Source organism: Plecotus auritus (genome assembly GCF_963455305.1).
Source record: "Plecotus auritus genome assembly, chromosome: 8".
In the NCBI taxonomy this organism is placed as follows: Eukaryota; Metazoa; Chordata; class Mammalia; order Chiroptera; family Vespertilionidae; genus Plecotus; species Plecotus auritus.
This window is the reverse complement of record NC_137782.1, coordinates 111,299,367-111,325,105: the sequence shown is the minus strand read 5'-3', so window position 1 is coordinate 111,325,105 and position 25,739 is coordinate 111,299,367. Positions and strand designations below refer to the sequence as shown.

The window sequence follows — 25,739 nt, the reverse complement described above, 5'->3', positions numbered from 1 at the left end:
CCAGGTCGAAGGAAGGACAACTAAATGCAACATGGCACCTGGGCTTTTCTTTTGCCATAAAGGACATATTTGACAACTAGTGAAATCTGAATAAGGTCTGTAAATTAGGTAATAGTATTGATATCAATATTAAGTGCCTGATTTTGATCACTATGCTGCGGTTATGTAAGAGAATTCCTTGTGTTTAGGAAAAACAAGTGAAGTATTTAGAATAAAGGGAGCATCTTAAAAAAAGGCAATTTGCTCCTTAGTTCAGGAAAATATACAGACAGACAGAGAGACACAGACACACACATACAGAGGTAAAAGAAAAGGCAAAGTGCTCTGCCAGGATGAGTCAGTGGTTAGAGCATCGGCCTGTGAATGGAAGGATCTTGGGTTTGATTCCCAGTCAAGGGCATATACCTGGGTTGTAGGTTTGCTCTCCCAGGGCGCATGCAGGAGGCAACCAATCGATGTTTCTCTCTCTCTCCCTCCCTTCCATCCTCTCTCAATGGAAAAAAATATCCTTTGGTGAGGATTAACAACAACAACAAAAAAGGCAAAGCAAATGTAATAAGACATTAACATTTTGGGGAATCTGCGTAAAGAGCACCCTGAATTCTTTATTATATTATAATTTATCTGTAAGTCTGAAATTATGTCAAAATTTTTAAAAGATTAGTCTGAATCTAGTATTTGCCATCTTCTCAATTTTTCTATATATCTAAAAAACTTAAAATGAAAAATTTTAAAAAATGGTATTTCATGTGATGCAATGTTTTGTTTTTAAAAAGTTGTTTGTATGTTTTGTTTTAGCCTTTTCTGATTTTTCTATGAGCTTTAATATAAAAAGAAGAACAAACAAATGCCCCGTCTGCAGCATCTCCCTTCACACCTCCGTCTGACCCTCCCTTTGGACATTGGTGGAACACACAGAAGACATTTTTCAGGCTTAGAAAACTTTGTAAGCCCTAACCGGTTTGGCTCAGTGGATAGAGCGTCGGCTTGCGGACTGAAAGGTCCCAGGTTCGATTCCGGTCAAAGGCATGTACCTTGGTTGCGGGCACATCCCCAGTAGGAGGTGTGCAGGAGGCAGCTGATCGATGTTTCTCTCTCATCGATGTTTCTAACTCTCTATCCCTCTCCCTTCCTCTCTGTAAAAAAGCAATAAAATATATTAAAAAAAAAAAAAGAAAGAAAAGAAAAGAAAACTTTGTAAGTCACTGGTCCTACAGTAATCTTCATCCAACTAACTCTTTATGCAGGAATCTGGTACAAAGGTGACAGGATAACTCAGCAACATCCATCTTACATAGAGTGACATCAGTGAGGTTCTCACATCATTGGGCAGCATAAGAAGGCCCCGGAGCCCCAAGCTCCCAAACTACTACCAAGCTATACTAGGGACTGTCCCCAAGTCTTAAAGCTCAACTGAGGACACTCCAGCCAGCTAACTGCCTGGAAGACTTTCACATCTGTGAACATTACCATGATCTTTTAAACTCATGGGATGATTTTAATCCCATTTATGTTAGTTGTGACCCCACTAGAACAAACCAAAATAATGTAATTTGAGGACTTCAATAGAGTGCACTAAAACCAGAGAGCATTAAAACTGATGTATGCCCAAACACCGAACACTGAAGTTCATGACTCGTCTACCCCAATTAAAATTGCCAAGATTCAGAACACTGCCTAATGCGCATGTCTCCAGTTCACGGCTGCCCATTATTCTGATAGTATGTGAACAGGTCTCGTTAATGAGAAGATCTTGTCTACAGTTCTACTTTGAGGAATTCATGAACTTCCTAAAATTGAATGCAAAATCCTGTGTAACTGCATCTTTCATCATATTCTCAAAAAGGTCAAAACCCAAATAAAGTAAAGAACTAACCCAGAGCTAAGAGCAGGCTCTTGCCTTTTTTCTCCTTCCTCTCTTTCATTGTCTCAAAAAACCCACATTATTTCCTCCTCACCTTCACTCAATTCCAGCAGAAAGCCATACATTTCTACTTCCCTCAAAAACCAGCTCTCAGCAATGAAACAGCCTCACTACCTACTCACATCAGAATTTGCCAATACTCCACACACCTATTCTCCAAAAGAGCATCTTTTTTTTAACATATTTTATTGATTGTTTACAGAGAGGAAGGGAGAGAGATAGAGTTAGAAACATCGATGAGAGAGAAACATCGATCAGCTGCCTCCCGCACACCCCCTATTGGGGATGTGCCCGCAACCAAGGTACATGCCCTTGACCGGAATCGAACCTGGGACCCTTGAGTCCGCAGGCCAATGCTCTATCCACTGAGCCAAACCGGTTATAGCCAAAAGAGTATCTTGAAAAACACTACCTCACCTGGGACCAAAACAAAACCCCTAAGTCACATCCATGTTGGGTGATAACAAGAGAATTTAAGAAGGATGAAGTTCCCTTAATAATGTAAAAATTCTTTCTGCCGACAACAAAGAGGCCAAGAGGGATTGGTGTCTTTATCAAGGGAATGTGTTGTTGGTTTTTTTAAAAATAGAGGAGTATTTTTAAAAAATATATTTTCATTGATTTCAGAGGAAGGGAGAGGGAGAGAGATAGAAATATCAATGATGAGAATCATTGATTGGCTGCTTCCTGCATGCCCCCAACTGGGGATCAAGCCCACAACCCGGGCATGCGCCCTTGACCGGAACTGAACCTGGGACCCTTCAGTCCGCAGTCTGACGCTCTATCCACTGAGCCAAACCAGCTAGGGCAAGGGAATGTGTTTTTAACCTGGATGGCACAGTACTGTTAATTTTCTTCCAGTTTCAAAGGAGGAAAAACAATGATCTCATTATAAAACACGGGGAGTGCCTCAAACTCAGCTTCCAAGCTGGCCGGACCTGGGACCCTGAGATTTCTCCCCACTCTCCCACCTGCGGTCTCATCTCATGGAGGGAGGCCCAATGTCTCCCGGGAATTATGAGGTCAAAGATGCAAAGGGCTGCACTTCTGTGCTCTCCTTCCAGAAGGCCTCTTGTCATCATACTGATTTCAACTAAAAAAAGACACTCCCATTCCCAGAGTTCCCTGCAACTTCTCACCAACATCTGGGCTGTCATGAGGAACCAAGATTGTCAGCTGATGATTTCATAATGCTAAGATGATCAAGTCATGCTTGAATCAACATTTTAACAAAATAGCAATACTAAGATATAGTTCACACAATATTTCCATTCACCTATTTAAAGTCTGTAATTCAGTGGCTTTTAGTATATTCAGAGTTAAGACTGTGATTACCACAACAAATTTTAGAACATTTCACTGCCCCAAAAAGAAACCCTTTGCCCACTAGCAGTCACTCTCTCCACTCCCACCCTAGCTCAGCTTCAGGCAACTACTCATCTGCTTTCTGCCCTATTGATCAACCTGTCTGGACAGTTGGTACATATGGGATCATAAAATCCGTCTTTTGTGACTGGCTTCTTTCACTTAGCATGTTTTCAAGGGTCATCCACATTGGAGAACATATCAATGCTTCACTTCTTAATACTGAATGATGTTCCATTGTAAGGATACATTATATTTGTTTATCCACTCATTATTTGAGTTGTATTTATTTTTTGGCTATGATCATAATGCTACTATGGACATTTACGTAAAAGTTTTTTATGTAGATATGTTTTCATTTCTCTTGAGTATACACCTAGGAATGGAATTGCTGGATTAGGTGAACTCTAAGTTTAAGCATTTGAAGACCCACCCAATTGTTTTCTAAAACAACTGCTCCATTTACATTCCCACCAGCAGTGCATGAGGGTTCCAATTACTCCACAGCCTTAACACTTGTTATCATCTGTCTTTTCCATTTTAGCCATACAAGTAGTGTGAGGTGACATCTCACTGTGGGTTTTAATGCTTATATTGACTTTTTTAGAGAGGGAGAGTGGGAAAGAGAAACATTGATGTGAGAGAAACATCAATTGGTTGCCTCCCATACCCACCCTGACTGGGGATTGAACCCACAACCGGATATATGCCTTGACTAGGAATCAAACCCGAAACTTTTTGGCACATGGAACAATGCTCAACAGGGCTGTGGTTTTCATCTGTATGTCCTTAATGGCTACAGATGTTGAATATCTTTAAATGTGTTTATTGGCAATCCATATATCTTCTTGGGGTCAATATCTATTCAGATGCTTTGGCCATTTTTTAATTGGGTTGTCTTTTTCATTATTGAGTTGTAAAGAATTATCACAAGTCCCTTATCAGATATATAATTTACATTTATTTTCTTGCAGTCTGTGGGTTGTCTTATCACTTTCTTGATGGTATCCTTTGAAGCACAAGTTTCTACTTTATGTATTTTTTTTTCTTTTGTGGCTTTTGTTTTTGGTATTGTATCTAAGAAACCACTGCCTAATCCAAGGTCATGAAAAATTAATCCTGTTTTCTTCTATGAGTTTTATAGTTTTAGCTTTTACCTTTAGTTCTTTGATCTATTTTGAGTTAAAATTTGTGTATGGTGAGGTTGGAAAAACTTCATTTTTCTCCCTGAGGAAATCCAGTTGTCCTAGTACCATTTGTTTAAAAGACAATTCTTTCTCCATTGAACTGTCTTGGCACCCTTACCAAAAATCAATTGCTCATGGATGAAGGAGGCAAAAAGGGAGGTAATGGAGGACTTGTGTAATAATGTCAATAATTGTGAGTCCTCCAAAGTTTGCTCTTCTTTATCAAGATTATTTTGCCTATTCTGATTCTCTTGAATTTTTTATTTTAGGATTAGCTTGTCAATTTCTGCATAGCCAGCTAGATTTTTGATAGACAGAGAATGCATCAAATCTGTAGATCAATGTGGGGCGTATCACCATCTTAACAATACTAAGTTTTCCAATTCATGACACAGAATGTCTTTCCACTTATTTAATCTTTAAATTTTTTCAACAATATATTATAGCTTTCAGAGTATAAGTTTTCTTAAACTTATTTCTAAGCATTTTGTTTCTAGTTAAATTATGTCTACGTATTTTATTCCTTTTTGATGATAGTGTAAATGGAATTTCTTACTTTCATGTTCTGATTGTTCAATGCAAATATATAGAAATACAACTGATTTTTGTATGTTGATCTTGTGTCCTACAACCTTGCTGAATTCATTTATTAGTTCTAATAGTTTGTGGATTCTTTAGAATTTTCTATATATAAGATAATGTCATCTGCTAATAGAAATAGTTTTACTTCTACCTTTCCAATCTTGATGTTTTTATTTTCTTACCTAACTGTCCTGACTAGAACATCCAGGATTGTGTTAAATACAAGTGGCAAACGCAGAATCCTTGTCTTGTTCCTGACCTTAGGGGGAAAGATTTCAGTCTTTTACAATTAAGTACGTTATCTGAGAGTCCTTCACAGATGCCCTCTATCAGGTTGAGGAATTCCATTCTATTCCTGATTTGTTGAGTGCTTTTATATCACAAAGAGGTATTATATCTTGTCAAATACTTATTTCTACATCTATTGCTATGATCAAATTTTTTTGTCCTTTATTCTATTAATATGGTCTATCATATTAATTTTCAGATATTAAACCAAACATTCATTTCTAGGATAAATACATTCAGTCATGATGTATAATCCTTTTCATATGTTAATGGATTTGGTTTGCTAGTATTTTGTTGATAATTTTTACATCTGTATTCATAAAGATATTGGTCTGTAGTTTTCTTGTGATGTCCTAACCTAGTGTTAATATCAGGGTAATACCAACTCAAAGAATGAGTTAGTAGTGTCCCTTCCTTTTATATTTTGTAAGGGGTTGAGAAGAATTCCATATTAATTCTACTTTACGTATTTGGTAGAATTTATCAGTGAAACCATCTAGTCCTGGGCTTTTCTTTGTGAGTTTTTTTTTTTAATATGTTTTTATTGATTTCAGAGAGGAAGGGAAAGGGAGAGATAGAAACATCAATGATGAGAGAGAACCATTCATCGGCTGCCTCCTGAATACCCCCTACCAGGGATTGAGCCCGCAACCTGTGCCCTTGACTGGAATCGAACCCAGGACCCTTCAGTCTGCAGGCCGACGCTCTATCCACTGAGCCGAACCAGCTAGGGCTGAGTTACTGTTAATTACTAATTCTATCTCTTTACTTATCTATCCAGATTTTCTATTTCTTCAGCTGTTATTTCAACAACGATTTATGATCTGGCAACCTCACTATAGCACAGGTAGTACCCTGCACTCACAAATAGGCAAGCTCTTGACCTACTTACTAAACTGCAATCCCTAAATCGCTGGTGAGGAAATTATGTTACTTTGGACAACCTGTCCTGATGCAGATAGCCAAGCCTAAACCCCTTCTCAGGTGCATTAATGGTTGCTAGCATTTTCCCAGTATATCCTGGTGGACAAATGTGGTAGGAAGTGAGCTGAGCAACAAGGCCATGTGTACTCTGGTGACAAGGTAACAAGAAACCAGAGAAACGTTTTCACTGCAGCAACTTAAGAAATTTGACGAACTGTTCAAAACCCCTCCTGCAGCCTCCTTGTCCTCCTCATCCAGCACATCTTTACACATGACATTTGCAAGCTTTTAAAAGGCACCATATTTGTCACTCTATCCTTATGTGCTCAAAATAACAAATCAAAATAATGAGACTGTGGTCTCTGATTTCAAACCCACTACCTGGCCCGGCTGGCGTGGCTCAGTGGTTCAGCATTGACTTATAAACCAGGAGTTCAAGGTTTGATTCCCAGTGAGGGCACATGCCCAGGTTACAGGCTTGATCTCCAGTATGGGGCATTCAGGAGGCAGCCAATCAATAATTCTCTCTCATCATTGATGTTTCTATCTTTCTCTCCCTCTTCCTCTTTGAAATCAAAAATATATTTTTTTTAAAAACACAAACCCATTCATTACCTGTGTGTCATTAACAAGTTTTTTGGGTTTTTTTAAGCCTTTCTGGACTTCAGTTTCTTACCTATAATGTAGGGATAAAAATAACATACACCCCAAAGTACCGTTTTGATAAGTAAATAATACATATAAAAATGCATGGAACAATGGCTGACACCTTTACATATCGTATCATATAGTAAACCATGCTGCTAACAAAACACATCTGATCTTACCCTCTAAGGTAGTTCCAGGTTGTTGGGAGGTAGAAGGAGTGCACTTCCTATACTCTCTGCAGGGAGTAGAAGATCTATGTACTGCAACTGCACAGCTCACGAGAACAATGAGTTTCTCCATTCTCAAGGAAATCCACCCGGCAGAAGAACACAGTGCTGGGAGGTAACAACCAGAACTAAAATCACAGCCTCGGGAATCAGGTGGACCTATGCTCAAAATCTGACTCCAACTTATATTGGCTGTTACCTTGAGCAAGACACTTACCTTCTTTGAGCTTCTCATTGGTAAAATGGGAAAAATAATACTGACTACAAGGAGATTTGATGAAGATTAAGACTATCTGTAAAATGGCAAGCATGAGTAAACAAAAACTTGCTTTTATTAGTTTTTTAAATTTTATTTTAATTTTAAAATTTGTTTAATAAATAAATAAATATATAAATAAGAAAACAAGGACTCGATGGTGGTCCAGGGCTTCTCAATCCTGGCTATACATGTAACTCACCTGGAGAGGTTTGAAAAGTAAGGTTGGCTAAACTTTACCTAAGACAAATGGCATGAGACTCTCTGAGGTTGGGCCTGGACATCAGCATTCTAAATGCTCTCTAGGGAATTCCAATGTGCAGTTGGGAGTGAGAACCATAATAGCTAGACAGAAAAGAAGTCCTATTTTTTACCATCTGCAACTGATTTTTCTGATTAATGGCTACTCTCCTTACAAAATAAACCCATATATCCCCTCTCAAATCAGAATTAATAGTACCTCATGGTGAAATGGAAGCTAACACAATTTGAACAATTCACAGAGAGGCAGGTTTAAAACCCTAGTCAGGCCCTGCAGCCCAGACCTCTTATTCGAATGCATTTCTACCGACCACTATTTCCTCAGCACAACAGCAAACCTAGTCAAGACATGCCCCTCATTAAAATCCTTTAATGCACTTATCGCCTTAGAACACAGTACAGACTCCTTAATGGGAACACAACCCTTCAGAACCTGGCCCCACAGTGAGCACGGTGAGGATGAGTCACACACACCCGTGCTCTGGTGCTGATCTAAACAGCCAAACCACCAACCACCCAAGGAGACAGTGCTCAATCTCACTGTCCAGTTAACATGCCCAAGAGACAACAGTATTAATACAAAAGAATGCAATATGAATGGTAGCCCCTGGAATTGTGCAACGTGGCAAGGCTGCTGGCCCCATTTCTCTTTCTAGCCTCATCTCTCTCTGATGCCCCTTTGTGCCCTCACACTCACTGTCTCTTCTCTCACTTCATCACCTTAACACATGCTTTTCCCTCAGCATGAAGCATTGGTTCCTCATTTTGCAGACTTTAATGTAAATGTCATTTCCTGGAAAAAATCTTCCCCACCGCCACCTCCACCACTGCTATAGCTTCACTTTTACATCCCCTAGTTCCCCCACCAGGACTCTCACACATCAGTGCTACTGAGTGCAAGGACCATGTTGGTCTTGCTCAAGATTCCCAGGGTGTGGCGCCTGAACAGGGTTTGATGATGGTGGTGTTAAGAGGGGCCCACAAACAACTCTGTAATTGACTCACAACAAAAGGTTATTCTCCTAGCTCAGGTCTCACTTTCCACATCCTCTAAGGTGAACTCTGTGGGAAATGTTAAAAACTGTTGAATCTGGTTGTTGAATATACAATGATCTGTTCTTCCAATTTTTTATAAGTTTGAAATATTTCATAAACTTTTGGGGTAAAAATAAAGCGAGTTCTACTTCCATTCCTAATCCTTTCTTTCCTGCTAAATATTATTTAGCTACAGGATGCCTAGCAACAACCTTTCATAACCATGTTCCCACCACCTGATGATAGGGCCATCAGGCAGAGAGTACCAACCTGCTGTTAGCCTAAGAAAATACTACAGAAACCTTAGGGTCTGCTAACAAAAAGCAAGAAGCTTCCTGAGGAGAGGAAGAAGAAAAGGATGCTGGAAAGGGTGAACAAACTGCAGGAGGACATGGCAGTGATATATTAAGTCACCAGGTGAGTGACATACATCAGCTTGCTCTGGTGCTGGCCTAGTAGCCAAACCACCAACCAGCCAAGTATGCTCACTTCCAGGAACCACCTAATGTGCACAAGACAGAACACTGTTAACGCTAAAGAGAAAGCCCCCATTCAGGTGGCCATTCCCACAGGACTGTGCCCCATAAACAGCTCTCTCTGGAGAAAAAGCCCTGAGAAATGCATTAACTGCTAAAGTTCAATAGATGAAAGTAGAAGTGAACCCCTCACGTCCTAGCCCCTCTGTTCCCTCCTGAACAGCATTCCTGAGGCAGAGGACGGGAACGTCCATGCGGCTGTCCTAAGCTCTGACACTTGCCATTACCTCTTGCTGCTTCTCCTCATTGGGGTAGGTGTCTACAAATACTCCCAGCCCCACAAATTTGTCCATGTTTCCAAACACAGGCCCTAGAGAGAGAGAACAGATGATGAACAATGAAATAAAGCCAAGATAAAGGAATAATATTCACTATGATGGAGGAAAAGGTAAAATTCAAATGACTCTCAGGCCTCAATTAAGACAAGAAAACATGTAAAAGCACCCAGCAAAGTGCATGGCCTGTAACAAGCACCCAGTACACAGCTGTAGTTGTTATGAAGGCAGGGGAAAGAGATAAGGCCACTGCAACCTTGTTTAGCACTACAGCTGCTCCCTGATCCCGACTGGTTGCTAAGGCGCCCCTAAAGAATTCTGCCTTACAAACACTTGTTGATGACCATGTCACTAAGAGAGATCCAAATTCCCAAGTTTGACTTCTTATTGCAAAGGAGATCAGGTTCAATGAGGTGGAGTTTGCCATTTGCTTTGGGCAATGGCTCCCACACAACGGGGGGAAATAGACACTCTTCTCCCAACTCAGGAGTGCTGAATGGGTCACTGTGAAGGCCGAGAAGAAATCTGCTCACCCAATCATCAGTGTTCAGGAGAGCCAGTGCTTTCACCTCGTCAACAGGCCAGGTGGGTTCACAGGGAAATAAGAAGGAACTAATAAGCAAGAAATCAGCCCAGGAGGAGTCAAGTTCAGCTCCTTCTGAGGACTCAGACCCCATTCTAAAGACTAGACAGGGCCAGTCTTCATCCACAGACATCAAGGGAGAGGGGAAACTGCTGATATGTAGGGACATACCCTTCTCAAAAAGAGGACACATGAAAAAGCATGTCAGTCACACTCTACATAAGAGCAACCCAGGGTCCCAATACCTGGCTGCATCCGATCCTTTGTGTACCAGATTGCCAAGCCATCCCCATGTAGATTCTTCTTCCCTTGTCCATGGATTTTGAAGTGCACCTGCAACTCCCAGTCTCTCTGGAAACAAGGCTGAAGTGAGAAAAACACACAACACATATTGGGATCAATGAGGAGTATGAAATGCAAAACGACTGAAGCCCTCAGCAGCAGTCTACAGACTAGGAAAACATAAATGCATGTAACACGAGGCTACAGGTTAAAACTGAAATCTAAGTCTTGCTAAGTGTTTGTGTCATAAAATTAAATAAATAGAGCCATTCAACTGTATATGAGATTTAATATAAAAAGTGAATAAACCTCCAAATTTTCTTCAACATCTCCCAATAGAAATAGGATAGTACTCCAAAACGCCATGTGAGATTGCTATCGTCAGACACCCATCCAGCAAAGCATCTCAGCCTGTAGAGTACAGGTGGCTGAATCACCTATAGCTTAAGATCACCCCTCTGATAGAAAGACTCTAAAAAGCTTAGATTTACAATGGGGGAAAAGGAGACATATGTAATACTTTCAATAATAAAGAATTTTAAAAATAAATAAGTAAGTAGCTTAGACTTTAAAGGAAGGTCAAAACCTCATTCATTGTGAAAGAGTAAGAAAAATGAAGTCATTAGGCAAAGGTTTCCAGAAATAATTAGCAGATGCTATACACAACACTAATTAATTGGACATGGCCCCATACCAAGCTGAGGGAGGGACAAGCTGGAGTTCCCTTGAGAAAGGGTAAGTTACAATCCCCCCAAACTTCATGCCCATGGCCAGGAAGCATAAATGCACCAAAGGAGACCACTCCCAACCTCACCACAGGGATAGCCTCTGGTGGAAAAATTTTAAGGAGGTGGGTGTGAATCAGACTCCTATTTCTTTTTCTGAATTGTGTAGCAAACCTTGGGAAAATGGAGGAGTAAGTGCTCTAAATAGTTGAACATGCCCGGCCAGTGTGGCTCAGAGGTTAAGCATCAACCCATGCACTAGGAGGTTGCCAGTTCAATTCCCAGTTGGGACACATGCCAGGGTTTCAGGCTGGATCCCCGGTAGGGGACATGTAGAAGGTAGCCGATTGATGTTGATGATTCTCTCATTAATGTCACTAATGTTTCTGCCTCTCTCACCCTCTCCCTTCCTCTCTCTCTAAGTCAATAAAAACATTTTTTTAAAAAAATAGTTGAACACTTTCAAGTAGAAAGCAAAGTGGGTATTTGATTTAGAGAGGCTCCTGGTTAAAGTTCACCATGAAGAAAGAAGAGGAGGAGCAGACAGACCAATGGGGTTCAGCCAAAGGCTCTCCAAATAGACTGTTCTGGCTCTCAAGCAACATATCGCTAGATCATTTTCAGTTTAATTTCTGGGAAATCTTCCAAAAGTGTTAGTATTAGGAGTACATATTCCAAATGAAAGGGGTGTGGATACTTCTAAATTTTCCAACAGCTAACCCTACTCTGATGAACCCAGTCTCTGGGTTATCATCTTTCTGGTGTTACATTTAGCTTTCAGGGCAAGAGTGAAATTCAGTGGCAGAAAGCTGTACCATAGCCAGAGGGTAGGTATTATGTCCCTGGGAAGAGGGCAAGGCCCGAGAGGTTCATACTGAGCCAAGAGGTGTCTGCCACTTATCTTTGGCCTCCTGTAGCACAATGCTCTACAGTTTTGATCAGGACTATGTCTAACAGTGGTTCTGAAACTTTGCTGCACATTAAATTCACCTAGAGGGCTTTAAGGAAAAATCCCAATGCCCAAGCCATACCCAATTCCAATTAAGCCAGAATCTCTGGAGGTGGAATCCAGGCACTGACTCCAATAGACAGCCAAACTTGAGAACCCACTGCTCAAACCAATGCTTCCTATCCAAATACGTAACTCAGAAACAACTCCAAGGCTCTTTCTGATAGCCAGTTGTAAAAAAAATACAGGTAGCCCGGCCCATGAAGCTCAGAGGTTAGTGTAGACCTATGAACCAAGATTCCATCAGGGCATATGCCCAGGTCTTGGGCCTGATCCCCAGAAGGGGGCATGCAGGAAGCAGCCAATCAATGATTCTCATCATTGATGTTTCAATCTCTCTCTCTCCCTTTCCCTTCTTCTCTGAAATCAATAAAAATATTTTTTTAAAAAATAGAAGTAGCAGAGAATCTGATAAAGGGCAGGAAAACCAGAGACTAGAATTGCTGCTATGAGTTATGTAGAGACAGCTAGCAAGACAGCAGCAAAGTTTTGAACCCTGGATAGAATAATTTAGTAACCCAGAGACCTCCATCAATGCACCTTATAACAGATGTAGGGCATAACAACGTACATTTCTGTAACTACTTTAGCTTTCCAAAACTTTTTCATGTCTATCCTCACAAAAATTCTGGTAGGCGTGTAGAATAGGTATTATGAAGTGCATATGACAGATGGAAAAACTAAAAACGGAGACGTTAACTAACCGCCTAGGGCTCACAGTGGGTGTATAATACAGCTACATCTGGGACCCGAGTCTTTCAACTGGTAGCCCTTCACCTCTTCTTCCAAAACACACTACCATACACTGTCCAGGAACAAGCTCAGCACTACAATCTGGAGCAAGGGGCCAGCTTGTGCAGATGGCTCATGTAGAAATTTCTCTTCTCCCTCTGCTCCTTTCGAATTCTCTGCACATAAAAATGAGCAGGAAGAAGAAATAGTGCTCTTTTCTGGGGTTCACTTATCTAAAACTAATGATTAAAAAAACATGAAAAAGTGAGGTCTTAGCTTATGTGAACCCAAAAGTATTCAAGGATGCCAAAGCCATTCCCAAAAGTAAAGCAGTCATAAAAGATTTTGAAAAAGCCCTGGAAACCAAAAAGAAAGCATCATCTTACACTTGTACAAAATCAGCCACACCAGGAATACTGCATTCACTTCTTGCCACCATACCTCAAAGGAAGACAATGTAGCTAGAAAAGGTCCAGAGAAGGGCAGATAAAATGACCAAGGGCTCAAAGTGGCTTTCACATGACAATAAAACTTAAAATTAGACTCCTTAAAGTGAATTAACATGGGAGGGGGTGAAACTAGGATGAAGTTTCAGATAAATTTAAAAGGCTAGTCTTCTACTTTACAAAGCAAAGTAACTAAACATAAGTTATTAACCTCCAAGAAGTCATACTACCAAGTCTGAATTAAATGTCTGAATTAAAGACATTTCAGAAAAGAGAATAAAAATGAATTCTTTGCTATAATTAGGGCAATAGAGAGCATTTCTCTAAATATCTGATTTCATTATGAAGGGCATCATAACCTCTGAAATGAAAACCTTTAATAACCACAGAAAACAAACAGACAGTAAAACTAAGACAATATGCCTCTGGCGAACTTTTTGGGTCACCAACACAGGAGGGAGGAAGATTCTTACCACCCGGTTCCAGAGAGCACCCTGTTTACTTTGCATATCTGGAGTAAGGCGGATATATTGCGTCATCACCATGGCGTTGCCCATCAGATTCCACAATGCAGAACTGCTAGTGCCCACACCTACAGGGAGGAAGTAGATCTGTTCGTACTCTTCAACACCAACCCATTCAGAAAGCCACCACAAGGCCCTCCAAAAGCTACAGTCATCTTTTTCCCCCTTTCATGTCAATTTCCCACCTATCACTCATAAATCTTAAATCCTTACCATTTTTACAGCTTCTTTTCACAAAGCCCTTAAGTGAAGATCCCAAAGCACATTAGAGCTATCACATTATCCAACACTTTATCTATGCCAGAGTAACCATAGCTCAGATCTATTCTTCCCTTTTTGTGAGTAAATTGTAGCTCCACGAAAGAAAAAAAATCCCCAGTTAAACCAAAAAGAGCTTGATCCTCAGGCTTCTGGGGCTTAATCACATTCTTTAAATAATCCAAGCATGGCTTTAGCAGATACATTAGACTATAATTGAGAGTGAGAGCTGTGTCTATAACCCACAGCATTAGCAGGGACACACACAATGGTGACACCCCGTGCATCTCCCCGTGTATCGGCTAAGTGAACAAATAATCACCCTTAGCAGTAGTGAATGTGCTCTTCCACTTGGAGTCTGTGTTTGCTTGTTTGCTGTCCCCCTACCTACACTCCAATGGGAAAACAGGCTTGTGTTAGTTAAGCCAACTGCACTGATTTGGTCCTCTTTGAAACCTACATAAATGTTCTAGCTGATAAGCTGTGCCTAGAAATCTATGAACCCTAACAGAGCAAAGCTGACAGCTCCTTTCATCAACAGGACTCCTGAATTGGAGAAGAACGGGTGTTTCAATGGGCAACAGAATTTTGTCTTCTTTCTCCGTTGGGCCAAGTTCTGCCCCAGCTCTGCCTCCTGCTTTATTTCTAGCACCTCTATAACTCCATCCGGAGACTGGCTCATTGCTAGTGGCCCTCCATCACTCGCCCCCATTCGCAGTTCTCTCTCCTCCCCTGCGTTCAGGCCTAGCCCTGGCGGCATCCGAGGGCCCAGGGACGACCTGCTGGAAACCTCCAGCGCTACTGCGGCGCCGGGAGTGGGAGGGAGGCTGACCCCTGCCCTTCGGACCCGTAGTTCCCAAACTCTGCGGGAGTCCCCGTGGGCCCCTACCCATCGCCGGCAGTGGCCGGGCCACGAAGCCCGTCGCACCCCGCCTCTACCGAGGATCTCAGGTCCCGAAGCCCTCCCCATGCACGATCACCTCGTCCCGGGCGCCTCACCCTGGTAGGGCTTCGACAGCGAGTGTTCCCGCTTCAAGTACTCGAACGTCTGACCCGCCCCGACTTTTCGGGGCCCCTGCCCAGACCCCAACAAAAGGAGAAGGAGCAACATCCTAGACCCATCCCAAGCAGACAGACGCCGCCGCCACCGCCACAACCACCCAGAGGGGCCCAGAGTCGCCGCCATCTTTCTCACCACTGTCCCTTCACCAAAAGCCCGCCCCATCTCACAAGCCATTGGCCCATAGAACTACCTGCCCCGTGTCCCATTGGCTCTCATAGATTCTCCGCCCCCGCAGGTGAGCATCTCACTGATTGGCTGGCTTGGTATCAGTTGCCTTGCCAACCCAGGAAGGGGGCGTGGTCAAGTGCCTGGACTCCCTTATTTGCATTTGTCCTGAGTTCCGCTAGGCCTGCTGGGATAGGTAGTGATTTCCATTTTTCCCTGCAAGCTAAAGAAAATTTAAAAAGATAAAATGTTTCTTTGGTGATCTAAAGTAGATTTAAAGATATAAGATGTTTCTTTCTGTTGCACACAAACGTTCTAACCTCTGTGCCATAGTACCCTCTCTTCTGTGCAGAACTAACCATCAATCAGGATGATATAGAACTGAAAGGAGAAATAGACAAATACACAGTTGAAGTAGCTGGAAATTTGTCAGGAAAATTAGCAAATTTATAAAAGACTTGAACAGCACTTTAGGACAACTTGACCTGATGACATTAATAGAGACCACACACAACAACAGCAGAAGACATACTCTTAAAGTGCAAAAGAAACATTTGCCAAGATATTGTGGGTCAAAACAACAAAACTCCACAAAAACCTTCACAAATTTTAAAGAATTGAAAGCACATAAAGCACATGGCAGAATTTGACTAGAAATCAATAACAGAATATTTCGGAGAAATCCCTAAATATTTGGAAATTGAACAACTAATCTATAATAATAAAAGCGTAATATGCTAATTAGACCGGACATCCTTCCTGAGGACCTTCCAGACAAGCCAGGGCTACGAGGGAAGCCCAGGTCCGGGTGCTGGAAGGAAGCTGGTGCCGGCTGCCAGGGAAAGGAAGACCTAACCTTGCACGAATTTTGTGCCTCGGGCCACTAGTTTTTATATAACCCAGGAGGGGGTAGGAGGTAACTAGAGGATTTAAGCAAGTCCTCTAAGAAATGGAACAGAGTAACCAATGCTTTACCTGGGTAAGCGCAATAATACACTCAGTTCCCAAATCCAAAAATGTGACAGTCATCCCAGTTTCTCCTTTACTCACCAATTCCACCATGCAACCAATAATTAATCAGGCCTTGATGACTTTATTCCTATTCTGCAAAGCCATCACATCCTGTCCATCCTCTAATTTATCTGGAACCACAAAATGTTTCCCTAGTGTTGTTCTAGCCACCATCATCCACGTGCCCACCAAACTTACCTAAGCAATCTAAAATTAAAGCTGTCACCGTCACTGATCTTTTACACACTTCACACAGAGCAGATGTCTGGTGATAAAACACGAGGAATTGCAGAGAATCTATTCCATGCCATTTCCTCAGTGTCGATGTTAAATAAGTTGAAACTGGTAAAGCTCTTAGAGCAGTGCCTGGCACGTAGTAAGCACTATATCATTATCATCATCGTTATTAACAGAGCCCTTTTAGGGTAACCATCATGTAGGGAAAAGATTCAGGCCCTATACAAAGCCCTCTGCCATTGGCTCTGGCCCTCCTCTGGCCTTATTGCCCTCCCTTCATCTATATGCTCCAGCTTCCCCCCTTCCCTCTCTTTTTCCGCAGCCCATTCCTCCTGGAGCAGGTGCTCCATTCTGAGCAGTCAACGTGCCCCGAGCACTTTGCCAAATCTATGTTTCTATCCTTGCAATAGACTTAACCAAAGTTAACTTTTTTTTTCCTAAGCATAAATATATTTAATAAGAGAAACTTTGAATGCAAGCCTGTTTTACAGGGGGTCAACTTTTTAAAATTAAAGCTGTCACTGTCATTGATCTTTTACACACTTCACACAGAGCAGATGTCTGGTGATAAAACACAAGGAATTGCAGAGAATCTATTCCATGTCACACCCTCACTTTAAAACCATTCATGGCTCCCAATTACCATAGAATAAAATCCAAACTCCTTAGTGTAGTATTCAAGGCCCTTGAATCACAACCTGGCTCAAATCAGGTTGTACACGTGTCTATTACAATGTGTCACCTAGAATAATGTAGCTCAATTAGCAGATTATGTTTGTCTCCCAGGCAAGGCTGGGAGCTTCTGGACCACAGGAAGCAGGTCTTACTCATTCCAGGCCCTGCCCACTTCCCCCTCTGTCTAACCCATTACCCAGCACATGGAAGCGGTTCTAATTGTTTTGGATAAAATTATTTCCATTGTATTTCTATGTCAGCTGGAATTTTTATTGTGGTAAAATATACATTATTTAAAATTTCCATTTTAACTTCCCCCCTCCCCCAGTCTTCACCCATGGATACATTTTCACTGCTTTCTAGAGAGAGAAGAAGGCAGAGACAGAGAGAGACATAGATCAGTTGCCACGCCCAAAACTTAGGTATGTGCCCTGATCAGGAATCGAACCTGTATTTGGTGTACCAAACAACATTCCAACCAACTGAGCCACCCAGCCGGGGCCCATTTAACCATTTTTAAGTATACATTTCAGAGGCTTTAGTGCATTTATACTGTCAGCTGGATATTTGATAGATTATCTCAGCAGCTCTCTCATTGTAAAATTCATCATGATGAGGAAAAGGGGAATAAAGGAGAGCGTGTGAAAGACAAAATGCGCAGGACAATAAATTCAATGACTGTTCAGATTCTTGCAATAGGGAGAGTGCTCATTAATGAGGAACATATTAAAGAAAAGGAAGGTGGCCTGGTAAGGAGGTGACCAACAAGGTCTTATCTGAGTCATCGAAGCAAGGTGGATGTGGATCTTATCTTGGAATATTCTTTTAAAGTCAGCCATTTCTTAGAATTCAAAATGGGGTGCTGGGGAGTCACAAGAGGGTGGGGGTGATTCCTTGACTGTAGCTGCTCTCCAGAAGTATGGGGTTCAGTTAAAGCTCTACACTGTCAAGGTGTTGAGGGGAGGTGAAGGGAAAGAGAAAAAGGAGCCAGGCCCCTCCAACACTGCTCTACACGTGCCTAGAACCTTCTGAAAGCCTGGTGAGGTCTTGACCTACCATCCTTTCAGCTGCTTAATATTCCTCTTTGTCTTGGTGGAATCATCTCCCATGACCTAGGGCTGCACACCTTCAGGGCATGGGGCTTTCATGCACAATGTGATTTGTGTGTTCCAGCAGTTCTGGGTGATTCCTCTACTTTCCTGTCTTCAAAGCCAAACAGGTACCTTTACTTAGGAGCTCCTTGAAGCCTGGCGCCCATGCTACCCTCCATGACAGAGACTCCAAGGCAGTCTCGTGACCCCATCCTTTCCTCTCCCTCCCACTTTTCACTTTTTATTTTCCAATTAGCAATAATAGTGCCTCGGATAAACCTCATTGGCTACGATACTGCCACTGCGCAAAGCTAGCACTCTTCACTTTAAACCATGTCATTCCATTTAAACCCACTCTGACCCCAAACCTAGGACCCAAAGCAGAGCCTGCCAGAAGCCCTCCCACCGCCAGGTACATCATTCCTCCCTCCTCAGGGACGCAGATTGGGCTCTGAGGTTGGGCCTATCTTCAGCCCAAGTCGAAGTTGGCCTAGCCCAGCCGTGGGCAAACTACGGCCCCGGGCCAGATCCGGCCCGTTCGGCTGTTCTATCCGGCCAGTGGAGCAAGAGCAGAGGGTTCTCTTGCTCTCCCCTCCGCTCCTTCACCAGCAGCAGTGTTAACATGGCAACTTCGGGAAACACGGCCGCAGCTCCTTCTTCTGAGTGGGCGGATTTATATCCACCCATTCAGTAGAAGGAACAACCTCTCAATCTTCCAGAGGCTCCTTGTAATGCCCGCAGACGCGTCCCCCAACATTACCCTGGGAATGCGTAGACATGTTATCGTGGTGATGTAGGGAGACACGCCCTTGGAGAGCACAGTATCAGAGCATTAGCTAAAAAGGAGACCAACAACACTGTTGCCACTGAAGTTGATGTTTTAAAGACCAAAAACCTTTCAACCCAGTCTACATTGCCATCTATATCTACATCCCGGGCATAATTTGGAAGTTGCACTAAAGAAAATGTTTAATTTACTGTTTACACATTTTGTTCTTTTCTATTTGTTTTAGTTTTAAATTATTTTATTATATTTAAGTTTAATTTGAAAGGCTTTTGTACCTTTCCTTTGTTAGGCAATTTTATTTTGCCTTTGCCATCTTCAATATAAGGTATGTTATTGTGCTATGATTCCTCCATTTTTTGAAGTTTCAAATTATAATAATTAGTGTTTACATTCTTCTTGTTAAAATGTTTGAAATGAATAAAACTATTGAAATAAAAAAAAAAAGACCAGCCAAAACCGGTTTGGCTCAGTGGATAGAGCGTCGGCCTGCGGACTGAAAGGTCCCAGGTTCGATTCCGGTCAAGGGCATGTAACTTGGTTGCGGGCACATCCCCAGTAGGAGGTGTGCAGGAGGCAGCTGATCGATGTTTCTCTCTCATCGATGTTTCTGACTATCTATCCCTCTTCCTTCCTCTCTGTAAAAAAATCAATAAAATATATTTAAAAAAAAAAAAAAAGACCATACCTTTTATGTAATGATGTTTACTTTGAATTTATATTAGTTCACACAAACACTCCATCCATGCTTTTGTTCCGGCCCTCTGGTCCAGTTTAAGAACCCATTGTGGCCCTCGAGTCAAAAAGTTTGCCCACCCCTTGCCTAGCCCCTCCCTTCAGTTCTCTGAGCAGACCCTGGAGCATAGAATGGGACACTGACTAGCTCCTTTCCAGTGGTGACTTAAAAATTCTGGCCTCCTAAACAAGCCTCAATTAAATAGCCAGGAGTGAATTAGGCATCCCCAGATTCCTGGATCCCACTTCCAGACACCTAATTCATCGGTCTGGGTAGGACCCAGGGGTTTGGTTTTGAAAATATCTCCCCAGAGTTTGATATGCGGCCAATTTCCAGAACCACGGCCCTCTCACCTCTAGGATCTCATTGTGATGTCACGATGTCTTGGTGTGGTGGGCATTTAAACTCAGTTCAGAGAGTGAATTTCAAACAGGATACAGCATCTGAATTGAGAGATAACATTTAGAGATTTGCTTTAAAATAGTCTGGGGGAAATTGTGTGCATGTTGCGGGGAGGGTGGGATAGATGAAAAAAGCAGGATGTTGATGGATGTTGAAGCTGTATTATGGGTATGTGCAGAGTCCCTCTAGCTCTATAATAAAAAGCTTTTAAAAATCTCCCGTGGAGATAGTTAGGAAATATGCTGGGTATGCATTTATATTGTTTTCTAAGTTTTCTCCAAGGAATGAAAACTGTAATTAACTATAATCTAGTAAAGTTCATTGTGGCCCATCCAATACAGTGTTTTTATAACTAAAAAGAAAGAGTCTGCAATCTAGAGGAACAGGCAGGGGATGAGAATATGTCAGAGCATGTCATTTCTGTCCAGGGGACAAAGTATTTCTAAGTGTCCTGTGCTGGTTATTCAAATCAACCTACTGTCCAACGCATTAGTAAAGACTTCCCACTTAACATTCTAGCTCTCTTAGCAGTTTAACTTCTCAATATATCAAGGAATTAGTATTAGTATATTATTTTATAATAATATTAGTATATTAATTAAGAAATTAGCATTTAGGTTTATCACTCAGTTACTTGCTTAGTCAGTGTGACTTACCCTCCCCAATCTGTTTGCCCTTCAGTGAATTGATAAAAATCAATTCCTGAGGGCCAGATCTCAGATCTGTGGTGACTGATGAAGTGGCAGAAGTCCCACAAATTAGGGACTGCCTCTAGGCATCCAGATGCCTGCTTGTCACCGAGCTGGAGCATAAGGTTCACCAAGAATTGCAGAATGGGTGGGGAGGAGGGAGAAGAATTCTGGCATATTTGAGTTGGAATGCAAACATCTGACCTTTTGAGACCTGGCTCTATTATATGACCTTAGGCACATTACGTAATCTCTCTGAGCCTCAAATCTCCTCTCTGCATATTGGAAGTGATGACACCTACCACACTGGATTGTTGTGAGCCATTACGTGTAAGATTGTATAAGGAATGCACAGGCACACCGTGGACTTGAGAGTTCTATACGTATCCAAATTACTATTGTTTGTACAGCTTTGTTACGGCTTGCCTGCTTGTGTTCTGCAATGTGTTTGGGAAAGTGGGTTGGAAGAAAGTACATGTGTCAGAAGTAGGTTTATAAATAAAGTAGAGCCCTAACCGATTTGGCTCAGTGGATAGAGCATGAGCCTGCGGACTCAAAGGTCCCAGGTTCGATTCCGGTCAAGGGCATGTACCTTGGTTGCGGGCACATCCCCAGTAGGAGGTGTGCAGGAGGCAGCTGATTGATGTTTCTCTCTCATCAATGTTTCTAACTTTCTCTCCCTATCCCTTCCTCTCTGTAAAAAATCAATACAATATATTTAATAAATAAATAAAGTAGAAACCACTGGCTCAATTGAGGAGATCTGGGGTACAGATAGACATGTGTGATGTGCAAATCCTATCACTGGGGTTTACAATTAGAAATATGATAGCCCTGGCCAGGTGGCTCAGTTGGTTAGAGTGTCGTCTCATACACCAAAAGTTTTCGGGTTTGATTCCTGGTCAGGGCATATACCTAGGTCGGGGGTTCGATCCCCAGTTGGGGTACTTACGTTTCTTTCTCTTTCTTTTCCTCTCTCTCTAAAATTAATTTTTAAAAAATATCTTTGGGTGAGGATTAAAAAGAAATATGATAAACTATTGTTTTGAAGATCAAACAGCAAAGAAAAGGCTTTGGTGGGTATAAGTTTCCTCATTTGCCTTCTTCTTGTGGAAGATGAGCAGGTGGAGAAGCCCTGAGCTCTCCAGGAGCTGGGTGGGTGGAGGAGTGCATGGGTGAGCTGACCTACAGCTATGGCAGAAGCCAAGGGACAGGGTGCATGAGGTTGGAAATTTCCATTCTGGCAGCAGGCAGAGCCCATCGCCTCAAGGAATGGCAAGCTCTTTAGGATGAGTGGAAGCCTTGGGGTCTTAGGGAGGACACCTGGGGGCTTTCATGTTTACTTGGCCCAAAGTCCTGAGCCAACCTGATGACGGCTACTTCCAAAACGCAGATCGAGGGATGTTGGCTCTGCAGGCAAGCCAGGAGGTCAAGGTTAAACTAAACATTAATTGGTAAAAACTGAAGATTAATGTGTAAGGGGCCTAATAACAAAAAGGTGGTTGTATTTCTTTAAATTGAATTCCATTTGGTATTTCTTTAAACAACTGGCCCATGCATAGCTGCTTTGTAGTAAAGATTTCTATTTTATTTTATTAATCCTCACCAAGGATATGTGTTTCCAGTGCTTTTCAGAGAGAGTGGAAGGAAGGGAGGGAGGGAGAGAGAGAGAAATATCAATGTAAGATCTCACATCGACTGGCTGCCTCCAGCATGCTCTCCGACCCAACCTGGGGCAGGGAGCAAACTGGCAATCCAGGTACGTGCCCTTGACCGGGAATGGAACCCATGACCCTTCACTCTAACCACTGACCCACACCAGCCAGGGCAAGATTTCTATTTTCTATCATGAAGACTTGTACAATGTATCTTGGTTTCAACATTTCTGAGTGAAAATGACAACAATTCACTGCACATAGACAGGTTTAGGTTTCAATTCTTGGCTTTGTTGAACTTGCCTAATTTCATGACCGTGAAAAAGTTATTTAACCTCTTTGGATCCAGTTTTTCTACCTGTAAAAAGGAGAGTTATAATAACACTTACCTCACAGAATTGCTATGAATATTTAAAGGAAGAAAGATGTGGAAGGCATAGTGCCTGGTACATAGCACTCAATAAATTGGAGTTATTTTTTTAAAGTATGTTTTTACTTATTTTAGAGAGAGAGGAAGGGAAAGGGATAGAGAGACAGAAACATCTATCGGCTGCCTCCTGCAGACTCCTACTGGGGGTCGAGCACGCAACCCAGGCATGTGGCCTGAGTAGAAATTGAACCAGTGACCTCTTGGTTTATGGGTTGACGCTCAACCACTGAGCCACACTGCTGGGTAAATTGGAGCTATTTTCATTGTTATTTGGGCCTTCACTTTTGGATTACAGTGGCAGCTTCTTAACTAGACTGTCCCCCACCCCATCTACCCAACATACTGCCAACAATTAATCTTCCAAATTTTTAGTTTGCATCATATCACTTCCCCAAAAGAACTTCCTGTTCCTCTTTAATTGGATTAGAACTAAATGCCAATGTAAAACAAAAAGCAACAACAACAAAAACACTGGCAAAATAAACAAACTCATAGATACAAACAGAATGTTAGTTACCAGAGGAGAACGGGGGTGGGGGAAGGATGACAAAGGAAAGAGGGTCAGATAATAACATGATGGAAGTAGACTAGACTTCGGGTGGTGCAATATACAGATGTCATATTATAAAGTTGTACACATGAAATTTATATAATGTGATTAACCAATGTTACCCCGATAAATTTAATTAAAAATATTAAAATTAGTTAGATATGTTTACATATTTAGAAAAAGACTAAATCAGTTTGAAGGCCAATGTCATGACTATGGCTGTTATTTTATTTATTTATTTAACTTTTTTTTTTTTTTAATTGATTTCAGAGAGAGGAAGGGAGAGTTAGAAACATCAGTGATGAGAATCATTTGACCAGCTGCCTCCTGCACGCCCCCTACTGGGGATTGAGCCCACAAGCCGGGGCATGTGCTTTGACGGGGAATCGAACCAGTCATGGGTTAATGCTCAACCATTGAGCAACACCGGTCAGGCTGTGGCTGTTACTTTAAAAGAAACGGAGGGCCGCTGGCCCAGAGTGGCTCAGCTGGTTGGGCATCATCCCGTGCACCAAAAGGTTGCTGGTTCAATTCCTGGTCAGGGCAGGTGCCTGGGTTTCGGGTTCAGTCCCTGGTTGGAACAAGTACAGAAGGCAACCAATTGATGTTTCTCACATTGATGCTTCTTTCTCTCTCTCTCAAAAAAGAAACTGAGGGCCTCTGGAAGGGTTGATCAGAGAAAGTTTATAATCTAATTTACGTTTTTGTGGGTTTTTTGTTTTGTTAATCCTCACCTGAGGATATTTTTCCATTGATTTTAGAGGGAGTGGAAGGGAAGGGGAGAGACAGAGAGTGAGAGACATTGATGTGAGAGAGACACGTCAACTGGTTGCTTCTCACACGTGTCCTGACCAGGGCTGGGGATCTAGCCTGCAACTGAGGTACATGCCCTTGACCTGAATCAAACCCAGGACCCTTCAGTCCTTGGGCCAATGCTCTATCCACTTATCCAAACTGGCTAGGGCAAATTTATGTTTTTAAAGTATCACTCTGGTTGCTGCCTTGAGAACAGACTGTAGGAGGGGAAGGGCAGAAGCAAGACGAGGTGTACTGGTAACCCAAGTGAGAAAGGGGGGTGCCTGGAGCCTAGGGGAGGCAAAAGAAGTAGAGAGGGGTAGTAACTGGATTTTATTTTATTTATTTATTTTTTAAATATATTTTATTGCTTTTTTACAGAGAGGAAGGGAGAGGGATAGAGAGTTAGAAACATCGATGAGAGAGAAACATCGATCAGCTGCCTCCTGCACACCTCCTACTGGGGATGTGCCCGCAACCAAGGTACATGCCCTTGACCGGAATCGAACCTGGGACCTTTCAGTCCGCAGGCCAACGCTCTATCCACTGAGCCAAACCGGTTAGGGCAGTAACTGGATTTTAGATGTATTTTCAAGGTGCAGCCAACAGGATTTGCTGAAGGATCAGACAGTAGAATTAGAAAAAGAGAAGAATAAAGAATGGCTTGATGATTTTGGCCACAGCAACTAGAAAGATGGAATTGCCATATGCTGATAGAAGGGAATTGTGAGCAATATATGTTTTGGAGGGGAAAAATCAGTATTTTAATTTTGGTGATTTAAATTTAATTTATGTGTTTATTGGACATCTAAGCAGAGAACAGGCCCTCTGACCCCAAATATCACCCCAGTAAGACCAAATTTCCAATCTTTAAAAGAAACTGTTGGGGGTCCTAGCTGGTTTGGTTCAGTGGATAGAGCATCAACCTGCAGACTGAAGGGTCCCAGATTCAATTCCAGTCAAAGGCACATACCTCGGTTGCAGGCTCCTCCCCAGTCCGGGCCCTGGTTGGGGCGCATGCAGGAGGCAGCCGATCAATGATTCTCTCTCATCATTGGTGTTTCTATCTCTCTCTCCCTCTCCCTTCCTGTCTGAAATCAATAAAAATACATTAAAAAAAAAAAAAAAGAAACTGTTGGGGGTCTGGGTAGGGGAAGTTCATCAGTTGCCCAGTAGAGAGGATTTTCCCTCACCTCCTAAAATAGCCAGCTCCAAACGGGCCCCAGTTATCCCTGCCACCTGCTATTTATGCCCTTGTGTAGTCCCCTCCCACAGTATATCAGTTTGGATCCATATGACCCATAGAATGTGGAAGACATGGTAATATGTTACCTGTAAGGCTAGGTCATAAAAGATATTGGTTTTCATCTTGTCTTCCTCTCTGGAATC

General features: G+C 42.1%; 1 protein-coding gene across 7 annotated transcripts in view; it reads right to left on the bottom strand.

The window, feature by feature from the left end:
- Window positions 1-15,295, bottom strand: part of LMAN2L (lectin, mannose binding 2 like) — a gene marked incomplete at its 5' end in the record, with an annotated part of 30,996 nt that extends 15,701 nt beyond the window's left edge. For 3 of the 7 annotated variants that reach the window (XR_013961471.1, XM_080685065.1, XM_080685064.1), the window contains 4 exons: window positions 9,461-9,543; window positions 10,337-10,454; window positions 13,759-13,877; window positions 15,067-15,271. Coding sequence is in view for 6 of the 7 variants with exons in the window: in XM_080685065.1 (XP_080541191.1) it covers window positions 9,461-9,543; window positions 10,337-10,454; window positions 13,759-13,877; window positions 15,067-15,253 (507 nt within the window). Of the gene's footprint in view, window positions 1-9,460; window positions 9,544-10,336; window positions 10,455-13,758; window positions 13,878-15,066 lie in introns of all 7 variants that reach the window. The other 4 variants (XM_080685066.1, XM_080685063.1, XM_080685067.1 and 1 more) reach the window with 4 other exon arrangements.
- Between the last annotated feature and the right edge of the window lie 10,444 nt (window positions 15,296-25,739).